The 11,112-nt window shown below is 36.6% G+C and overlaps 1 protein-coding gene across 4 annotated transcripts in view; it reads left to right on the forward strand.

Annotated features, from left to right (window-relative positions):
• LOC134855667 (dynein axonemal heavy chain 6-like) overlaps positions 1-9,902 on the forward strand; it is a 125,384-nt gene extending 115,482 nt beyond the window's left edge. For 3 of the 4 annotated variants that reach the window (XM_063872235.1, XM_063872237.1, XM_063872236.1), the window contains 8 exons: positions 89-285; positions 900-1,165; positions 4,519-4,569; positions 5,685-5,890; positions 6,616-6,811; positions 7,077-7,210; positions 7,732-7,878; positions 9,093-9,902. In XM_063872235.1, coding sequence (XP_063728305.1) covers positions 89-285; positions 900-1,165; positions 4,519-4,569; positions 5,685-5,890; positions 6,616-6,811; positions 7,077-7,210; positions 7,732-7,878; positions 9,093-9,350 — 1,455 coding nt within the window. In that variant the 3' untranslated portion in view covers positions 9,351-9,902. The remainder of the gene's footprint in view (positions 1-88; positions 286-899; positions 1,166-4,518; positions 4,570-5,684; positions 5,891-6,615; positions 6,812-7,076; positions 7,211-7,731; positions 7,879-9,092) is intronic. The other variant, XM_063872238.1, reaches the window with a different exon arrangement.
• The last annotated feature ends 1,210 nt before the right edge of the window (positions 9,903-11,112 follow it).

Genomic DNA, 11,112 nt, shown 5'->3' on the forward strand with positions numbered 1-11,112 from the left:
TTGGTCGAAAAAAAAATTTCAATGATTTGTTTGATAATTTGAGATATTTTTCATACATAGTTGAGATTGAATAGTCTTTCTTTTTAAGGTCTACAAAATGCCTTCCACGTCTGACGATTCCTTCTCTGCTGTTTCCAAGTTAATTGAGGAATTACCTGCAGATGACCTGCCAGAGATATTTGGGATGCACTCCAATGCGCAGAGGTCTTTCCAGATGATGGGGTGTCATACTTTGGTGGAACAGATGAAGAGTCTGCAGCCGAGGATGTCCAGTGGAACCATCAGGTAGGTGATTGCAATCATTACTAGGCCATTTTGCCTGTGCATTTTGTGAATGGTAAGCGGATTCCGCAACAAGGACGTTCGTTTTATTCTTCTTCTGTTCCTTCATTTCCTTTGATCGTTTTGACAAAATTTTAACATGCTTAAAGATTTGTCTCTGGAATCCAGGAACTACAGACACAAAAATGTCCTCCTATCCAGTGCACAGTTTGGCCTCGTAATGATAAACCATTTGATTGCTTCTGTAACAAACTAACCGACCTGTTCTAACTGCCGACAAAGTTCGTCAAACGGTGGCATGGTAAGCCTCGAGTCTCGTCTCTGAACGCTAGTAAGAACCTTTTAGTTCCTTCTCTTGTCTCGAAAACATCCAAAAAATACCGGAAAAACTGCACACGCCTTAATTGGCGTTTAGTTATTCATAAAATATCACAAAGGTGACGGGTTTTAGTAATTCGCTTACATTTCAGTTTGGAAGTTCAGTTTACGGTCCTTTGATAATATTAAAACCACTAAACGGTTGCATCTTTCGTGCAGTGACCGATTATAAGAGAAAACAATAACAGAAGATTTAAAACGACGGTTGATTTAAAATTTCCTTTCAATACCGGTTTCAGTGCCGGACAAAGTGACGAATCCATAGTGTTAAGCATGGTCAATGACATGCTATTCCGAGTGCCCCAAATAGTCGAGCAAGCTACCAACCCCACAACAACCGACAACAAACCCCACAATGCTCCCAAAGGGGGTCACCACTCTTCTCAGACTACTAAAGATGTACACCCTATGCCGACTACAGTCAATGGGCTGAGTAAGTTTGTGAGTGACGTGAGGGCATCGATGAGTCAGAACCAGTTCCTGGCAAAGAAGCAGACAATCGGAAGTGAGTACTTTCACTGAATGATTTCGTTTGTCAAATATCTCAATTTGAAATTGAGTCAATACTTTCGATATACAATTTTTACAGCAGCGTACTAAGAAAATTGTTAAATTAAAGTAAAATCAAAGGTTAATGTGAAATGTTAATGTTTGAAAAAAAAATCGTATATTCAGGAGGTGGGTTTTGTTTTTGTTGTGATCACTGTTCCAAAAGGAGTGGGACAAAAACAATGGCCTAAGACGGTATGTTTCTCGCCCAGTTTTAGAAACCTCAAAGAAAGCTCGTTGAGGTCAAGTGTCCTATCATATCACAGCCCTATTGAAAATGATTCGGTTTCCAAAAACTTCTGAAATTGTATCAGTCTCGAGAAAAATCATTCTGAAATTGTTTTTGCTATCCTTGTTTTTTCACGGAAAAGTTCAATAATAACCGTGCAAATGGCGAAAAAAACGGGCTCGAATTCAAGTTTCTAAATGTGTTAACTCATTCCCGTAGATTAAAAAATATCTTTTGATCCTGTTTTTTTACATTGGTTTAGTTTGATCAAAAGTGTCAACCATAACAGATTCGATCAGCTTTATGATCGTATTTTTTTTTGCTGAAAACACTTCCTAACCAATGTGGTGTTTGAGTTTTTTGAAACCATTAATTTTTTCAACTGTCTGTTCGAAAACAAAATCGAACTTGACTCCTAATTGCAACGAACTAAAAAGAACAAGACTGCTCGTATACCAAGGCTAAGCCCTGATTGTTCCGACTGCCATTTAATCGTATGGAGCAATTTTTGGTAATTTTTTTCAGAAAAATCATATATTTTAGACAATATTAAGTATAAAATTTGATTCGCACGAAATTACTACGACCAATGTAGCTTGCCGCAATTCAATTTGGAACATTTTTTTTCAGTTCGAGATAGTTTGCCTCGTATAAATAATTCTTGTTACCCTTTCATCATCATAAATAAATTTTTTAAAGCGAGCATAAATTAATCTAGAGCATAGCCAAGTCTGCAATTTTTGAACCCATAAAACTTTTGGAGGCAATTTTTGGAGGCATTTTTTTTTAATTTGACCTCAACCAGTCGATATCTACGATGGGGTCTTAAATTTTGTTTGTTAGAAACGGTTAGAATGGTCGCCATAATAATTTGATTGAATAAAAAAAACCCCAAGCATATTTTTGCAACTTGATACCAGATGTTTTTTCAAAAGAGCCTCAGTATGCTTTTTCTGTTTCTGTGAGTTCAATTTGCTTTTTTCGCCCATTTGAATGTCTTTTGACTGTTTTTTTCATAATTTTTAATAGTAATGAACGTAGTGAGTACTCTTATATAGATCTTGCGCTGATTTTTTTTCAGGAAAAAGTATTAAAATTTGTTCGCGCTCAATTTTGATTTTTTGCGGTTTGGTAAATTTTTAAAGTTCAGTTAATTTTTATTGTTAAAAGGAAGGCAAACTCCAATATCGAACAGCAAAATGGTTAAGGTCACGAAAAACTTGATCGGCTTCTAATTTCGAAAATGGAATTTAATTATTAGATCTCCCAGCGAAATAAAATTTTTACTCAAATTGGGTTAATTTTAACAGAAAAGTGTCCATCATAAATTGTTCTAATAATTCAAAGAGCGTTAAGGCTGTCTATTTTTTTTCAAAATTGAAAAAATGAAGGTTTTGAAAAAAAAACAAGTTATTTTTTGTTTCAGTTTCCTTGGGTTCATTACTCTTTTTCAACAGTCAGTTTGCTATGTTATTGTTCCGACTTTCGATACGAAAGTAACGGAATATTTGTGCTCAGGGTGGGTTTTTTTTTCTTCAGACAAATTTCGACTTTTTAACTAGCCATTTTTGACAGAATTTTTTTATATCATTCGAAAGGTATTGTTGTCCTAAGCTCAAATTTGAAAAGATATTTCACCTGTGATCATTTTTCGTAAAGTTACGGGGGTTTAAAGATTGCCATTTTGGCCAATTTGGGACAATTAAGGCTCGATATATTTCGCGCTATTAACGCGTAAGCGGAGAGTTAATCCGTCTTAGAAATCGTTCCAAATAGGTTAAAAGAAGCTTATTTGCCATAATTGGTTTGTTACAAGGAGTAAAGTCTATCACTTTGTATTTTATATGGCGTGTGGGAGGATGATTTTCATAAAAAAATTTCAAATTTTAGATTTGAAATTTTTAAATGTTATTACTGCTCCATAAACCTTAAAAGGCAGTCGGAACATTCAGGGCTTCGCCCTGATCCGAGCAGTCTTGTTCTCTTTAGAAGTTGCAGGGTAACTGCTTATGAAAGAAGCTTTCTGCTAGTTTTCGATTTTAGAGCCATATAAGAAGAGCGAGAGATATAAAAAATGTGAGTTTATGGATACCAATCACGATGTTATGAAGTGCTGTTTTTTGTGCATCTATGCATCTTAAATCTTTGATGTGTGTCAGTTGTGTTTTTGTGTGTATAAATCGTTCATTTGCTATTCTACTGCTACTTAAATCCATGTTTTGATCTGTTCACCTTTTTTGATAAGATGCCCTGCGATCGAAGCGAACTTTTTTTCGTGTCATTATTGCATAATATTTTCATTATATTTTGCAGATTCTTCAATTATTGATGCATCTTGAAAATATTGAAATGTTGACAGGAGAGTTAGCTTTTATGGTCAATACAGGGAAGGGGGGGGGGACAAAACGAGAAGTGGGGGGAGGCAGATGGTTCTGGTTATTTTTTCAGATAAACCAGAACTGTCCTCCATTTGTCAGTATCGATTTCAAGAACGCTCGAGTACAATCAAAATCTTATGATAACTAATGTAACTTCTATTAAAACCTACTAGATGCAACCTCTCAGCTAAAAAGTAAATTGTAAAAAACTGTTGTCTATTTATCTATGTATATCCCCCAGGTCCAGTCATCTTGAAAATCTTTCCAAGATCTTGAAGATTCTTGAAGATTTATCAAATATGGCCTGGCCATATATAGTATGATTTTTGGATTTCTTTGCAATAGGGGAGGCTCGTTACCATGTACGAAAACCGTTGAATTATTTCATTACAGGGTGGCAACTCGTTACTAAGTACCAAAAGGGGGGAAATAGATAAAGATATCCTGACTTTTTACAATTTAGTTTTCAGCTTAGTGGTGTGCATTTTGGTCAGTAGGGGTTATTCAGTATTGGTAATCTCTGCTATTTCAGGAATCAGACCGAATTATGTCCAATTATTTGTCCAATTATTTGTGCTTCATTGAAAGCAAAAGAAACTCGACTTCAGTGCAGATCCAATCTAAGTTTTATTTGCTTGATGGACAATGAATTAGTTATTAACTATTGCAACTGCAATTTAAAACTAATCTCTACTATTTCAGATATACCAGAAGTTTCTCCCATATCAGAGTCTGCTCCCGAGTACACTCAAAGTATTATTAACTTATTAGTCAATAGATAGTTAATATAATTTATGTATCATTAATAGATCTATGATTTTTTAACCCCTGCGGGTACTAGACTTTTATTCGTAAATGACTTTTCTCACAGGATGACTGAACTTTAATTATCTCCAATTCTGTACTTTCGTCAACTAACTGACAAATTTAGAGCATGTCTGCATTTTACTGTTCAGTTCTATTCGAAATTTAATTTGTTTTTTTTTGTATGTTGGTTTAAAATTTACCAACTCCGATTTCAGCAAGGCCGGGTGTTGGTTTTTCTCGAGGGGGTGGGTTTTCAAAAAATATTCGGAAACTTTGTCAACCTTTTTTTAGGTCAGCAAAATTTATTTTTCGAGCGCTCCCAGAACTCTAAAGACCCTATTTTGACCAAAACATTTTGCACCACAGGCAATTTAAAAAAAAAACACGTCAAAAATGCCGTTTTTGGGCACTTTTTGGAAAATTTTGTCCAAAAAAATGCGATTTTTTGGCGTTCTACCCTTCAAAATTAGAATATATTGGCACCAAAGGTGCCTTTACAAAAATTTTAGGGTTGGTCGGCCGAAAATGGATGTCATAAAATAATACCAAAGGAAGGTTCTTTGGTTGTTGAGGGGGTCGAATTCCTCCCTTCTAAATCCGCTTAAAATGCTTCAGTTATTTTATCGGCTTTCCTGCCTCAATTTCAAAGGTTTGATGAGCATCATTTGTTTTAATATAAATGTTTCGAGGGGGACTTGAAAAGCTGCGTATGCTTTTTACGTTTTTCGTCTCAACGTGTCTCTTCAAAATTTTTCGGTTTTGTTACTGCGTTGTAATTTATGTTTCGTTGCTAATTTAAAATTAAATTGATTTAATAAGTTTTTGGAAATGATTTATGTTTGAGACAAAATTAAGACAAAGAGATACATGTGTTGGTCAATCAATTTTTTCGCCACTTTCAAAAAAATTTCAGCAGCTTTTGTTTCATTTTCTGTTGGTTAGTTTGTAATTCTATTTTTGTGTTGTATCGCACTCTGTGTTACAGTTTAGTTTTCAGACCAGAGAGTTTAACTTTTGACAGCAAGGGTTATTAATTTATAATAATTTATCTACTATTTTAGACATCTCAGAAGTGTCCTTGATAGCCCAGTCTGCCCTCGTGACCTGTCTGAGACAGGAGATTGACAGATTCAACAGACTCCTCCGCCTCATCAGACGCACTCTCCACTCCCTCCATTTGGCCATACAGGGCATACAAGTCATGTCCGAGGAGTTAGAGGAGGCATTCAATGCTTTAGTCCAGCAGAAGGTGCCCAAAATGTGGCAGGTAAACGACATAATTAAATTATGCATTCATGTATGGTCGTAGCATGTCCCAAATTTTTTGGTGGGATCCCTACTTTTTAACGCTTCCTTGATGGTAAATTTCGTGGGCCATCTGTTATACTTGCTTTTACAAGGAGCAGAACTGTCATTATACTGAAACAATATCTTGCTATGAGAGCAGTAGCATGCCGAAAAGTGGCAACCACCTCCTCCTCTCCTTCCTCAATTATTTTATGGCGGACCAATCCTTAAATTTTTTTGATGGCATCTTCAGTGCCATTATACACTAACTTTGAGGGGGCGTGCGCATTGGAAAAACGTGGCTTTTTTTCCAATACTACGATATACTTATATTCAGTTCATTCGATTCCGTAGAGCAAATAACAAGGAGAATAATCAAGGAGCATAAAGGCTATTCAGCCTAACAAGAAGCTACCCACTGGTATAACTGTTATACGGAATTCGGTCAAAAAATACACATGTCATAAAGAAACACACGTCGTAAGTTAATCAGACTCGAGATTTAAAAAAGAAACGTACGAACTAAATAATTATTCAATATTCTTTCAATTATGATTGACTAACGACCCTTCTTCTTTATGACCTGTCAACTTTTTGCTACGTACCCCTATTATGCTTATACGAAAACAAAGGGTGACTTAATACTAATCAGAACAACTATGCTCTTATACGACATTACAAAGTATATCTCATTTACAACAACAGGCTGTGGCGTACGAGAGTGTGGCTAATGTGTCCTCGTGGGTGAGTGACCTCATCCTCCGAGTGGAATTCATGGCCTCATGGTCCGAACTAGTGCTCAATGCAGTCCAGACCGTCTACAACGGGACAGGGGGAGACGGTTCGAATCTGACTCTAAACCCGAGGGCATTCTGGCTACCTGCATTCTTCTTCCCACAAGGTAAAAATATCTGTTGGTAAAAAAGCTACTTTTGGTTTGAATTTAATAGTAAGAGGGAATTTATTAATTTATTGAATTTAATCATCGAGAAATCGTTCAAATAAGGTTTTTTATATATTTTTTTATAAAATGAAAATTCTGTTCGAATCTCTTTCGGTTTTGAACTTCTCGGATTCAATGTTTTCCATTTATATATACATACATGATTTTTTGTCTGTTTTGAATTCAAAAGTTCCTCAAATTGATTAATCCAACGGTTGTTTAGGCTTCATCACCTCAGTGCTGCAGAGTCACGCGAGGGAGAGTGGAGTGTCCATAGACTCCCTCTCCCTCTCCTTCGCCCTCACAAATACCCCTGGGGGAGTCAGCACTCACGACATCAGGGACCAAGTTATGGGGGTGGGTAAAGTTGAATCATGAGTATAGCAATGCGGGTTTCAGTTTTTTGTTCCTTTTATAGATGCTCGAAATAAAAGACAATTTGATTTTGTTTTCAGAAAACTAACAACTGGCATGCAAATTTAATATGACGATAATGCCTAGTTTTTATATTCTCTTGACGCTTCAATGAATTTCTAAATGGAAAGGTCATGATTGTACGACTGTGAGCTTGAGAGAACATCTAAATGTGTCTTCATTGCTTTGTTTACCAAAATTTGATTGCTATTCAATGACATGAAGAGTTTCATTGAACTGTCTTGCTCTACAAATCGATAGATTAAAGAAACTTGAGAGACACAGACGTTCAATTCAATGTTTTTGTCAAATGAACTTTTTGTTGGCGCTTTTATGAAAAACGTTCACTTGTCTTTTATTGCGAGTTGTGGTGGATCTGTTTTACGGATGCATGAAAAGAACAACCAATTGAACCGAGCCTATAATCTGGGGCCCAAATTTCAGCCATATTTGCTATTGTTTAGACCTCCGACCGAGTGCCCGAGGGAGTGTTGATCTTCGGACTGTTCATAGATGGGGCTGGCTGGGATGGGCAGAACAACACACTAATGGATCTGCCTCCAGGGGTCAGATTCAGTTCACTGCCTGAACTGCATCTCATTCCGGTCAAGGTCAGTAGTTGAAAAAAAGGGGTTCAGACCAGTGCCACTGAAGAATTATTGAGGTGAGAAAAGTGATTTTTAGACTGGAAAATTAATGTTTTAAGCAGGGGCGGATCTAGGATCGGTCAAGGTCAGTAGTTGAAAAAAAGGGGTTCAATCCGCTGACCTGATCGAGGGGGGCGGATTTTCAAAAAAAATCGAAAATTTTGACGACCTTTTTTTTTTAAGTCGACCAAATTGATTTTTCGAGCTCTCCCAAAGCACTGTTTTGCCCCTATTTTGAATAAATTTTCTGCGCCGCAGGCAATTTTTTGAAAAAACAGTCAACAAAAGCCGTTTTTGGGCACTTATTGAAAAATTTTGACAAAAAAATCGAGTTTTTTTTGGCGCGGGCTCCCCCTCAAAGTTAGTATATATTGGCGGAAAAAGTTTAGGGTCGGTCGGCCAAAAATGGATTTCTGAAAAAGTATTAAAGGGGGGACCCTTTGGGTGGGCAGGGGGTCGAATCCCTGAGGGGGGGGGGGGGCGCCCGCCCCTCGCCCCCTAAATCCGCCCCTGGTTTTAAGTAAGATGACCAATTAGGTACTTCAAAAAAGTGCTTAAACATATCAAGAAAATGTGAATCAAGAGTATGATCTCCCCAATACTGGGTTCTTTTTCAGTTTCCGATCCCCCTTGTAAAGTTACAAAAAAAACTGTTCCGAAATTGTTCACACGGCATTTTGCAAAGAAATTTTGAAATAATTTATTCAGACTGAGACGTTTTAAGGCAGTTTATAACATGAAAAGTCATTTTAAACAGACTTGCATATGATTAATTTCAGAAAAAATCAAAGGGGGAGAGACTGGAAAAGAGCCCAATACTGTTTAGGGCTTTTGGCTAAAATATTTGCGAACCTTTTTTTGTTATTTTTATAGAATTAGATAAGATAAAAATAGCTACAATTTGTCTCAGTGCTAAATGAAGTATCTGAGATTGGCGTCATAAGTGACCAGAACTTGTAATCGCAAGGACGCATCTTCCAGAAAATACTCCCATCAACTAGACCATTTATCCACGAGGGAAAGGCCCAACATACGAGCTGTACAGCTCATCACGGCGAACCGCTGTTGTGCCCCTGTTTAACAACTACATTCAATTTTTTTGGTTTTTTCTGGGCTGGGTAATGTTGCCAAACCCTCAAGCAACGAGCACGGAACTGACCTGTTCTTTTGTTGCTCAGAATGATACCCGGAAAACCTCCGCCGCTGTCCAAGTAGAATCCGCTGACCCCTCAACTACTAGTTCCAACTCACCACTCCCCCCACCGTCTACCCCAATCTACTCTTGTCCGCTCTATCGCACCCCCCTGAGAACAGGCACCATGTCATCTACTGGACACTCAACTAACTATGTCATGTGTGTGGACATTCCAATTGAGGGCTACGATTCAGACTATTGGATCAGCAGGGGGACTGCTTTGCTATGCCAGACTGGATAACTAGTTATGAATGTATAAGTAGTTATGAAAACTGGTTAACTAGTTCTAACTTAAGAGTTCTGATCTTGGGACTTGCTCAAAACTTCAACAAATAAAAAGATTTAAATGAAAAACCGAAGATTATTGAGTCGATTGCCACAAACTGTTTTACTAGTAATAATGTTAGATGCAACAAAACGAATATTAAATTCGACATAACTACAATAGCTTTTCAAATTTTCAATCGAAAACTTTTCTGCCAATTGTAAAGTATCAAAATGTTCCAGAAAAAAGTAGTTATTCATCTTGCCATAAAAACTCAATCATCTTTTAGGCGAGTAGCTATAAAAAAATTATCTGATCAAACTTGCGACGGCGCTTTGCAAAGTGTCATTCCTTGCAAATGCATATTCCTGTAAAGAAGGTTTTTCCAATCGTAGATACATGAAAATTGTACATGTCAAAAACTGGCTCATCCTTTCTCCATGTGTAAATAGTGTTGCTATGTAAATTCAAAACTGTAAGAAACTGAGTTCATGGCGAATATTTTTGTAATTAACTGTTCAGAAATTCTTTTCTTATCCAAAATCAAGACGCCGGTAAAAATTCACAAATTCTTTTGAAACATTTAATGATTGGCCTTCAATAACATGAGTTACTAAATATTCGATGAATAACTATGTTTCAGACTGTGAAAGCCCTAACTCACAATATTTGTTTGTATACTAAACTATGACTTCTCAAGTCAAAATTCTTAAAGAAAGATTTCCCGTCTCACATGAGCAAGCAAAGCATTTCATTGTGTAGCGAGTGGTTTGCAAGGTTATACAGGATGATCATTTTTTGCAATAGCCGAATTTGTCCGCATGCCAATTTTTGAATTGGCAACAATTGAACACTGAATAAAAACTCAAATTACAGGTTGAAAAAAGGCTAAAATTTGCAGGTGGAGGAAAAAGAAAGAGAAACAGTTTTATTTAAATAGTTTTTTTTTCGGTGATTCACATCAATTCTCATTGATGTAAGTTGCGTTTTTAAGGATCAATTTATTGAAAATATTTTAGAGTAATAATTTTCCAGAGTCAACAAAAAGCGAGCATTAACTTTCAAATCACATCATTTTTGTAACAACTAGAGAAAATGCTATCTTTGATTTATGAAGAACTATCAAAAAGATTTTTTTAACCTTGCGATAAGCAAGGGTATTGCAATCGGGCACTAGACATTTTTTCCCCGCAAGCAACTGTTCTCAGGACTCATCTCATAAACTTCTTTTTTTTAAATTTCAATCAATCATCCAGAGCATCTGGCGTAGAGGCACCACATCTGCTCGAGATGAAAAAGGCTTGTGGTTCGAATACAACCGCGATTTGTTTTTTTTGCATACAAAAAAATTTGTGCTTTTTCGGACTTGTCCGTCTGTTTAGTTTTGTCGGCATAGTTCTCGTAGCTAGACTTTTTTGAAGGTTCAGCTTTCTTCTGAATAGCTGTAACACCCATACCTGGGGACAAAATCCGGGAGTTCGATTCCAGTCGGGACTTCTCAAACAGAAAAATTTCGTCTAATTTTGGTTTTGTCTTTCTGCTCATGTTTGCCGGCTTATCTCCCTCAGGAAGGTTTTTTTTTGAAAGTTCGGTTTCTTTTTAGCATTCCAAAAGCTCCGAAATTTCTATTGATGCAGTTAATTTTGTTCCCAACTTTTTGGGCTTATTTTTTGACTTGTTTTTCATTTTATTTGATTTTAAAACAGTCATTCAATTTTGTATCGCAAGTGGTGCAAAG

The sequence above is a fragment of the Symsagittifera roscoffensis genome, chromosome 10, assembly GCF_963678635.1.
Source record: "Symsagittifera roscoffensis chromosome 10, txSymRosc1.1, whole genome shotgun sequence".
Classification (NCBI taxonomy): Eukaryota; Metazoa; Xenacoelomorpha; order Acoela; family Convolutidae; genus Symsagittifera; species Symsagittifera roscoffensis.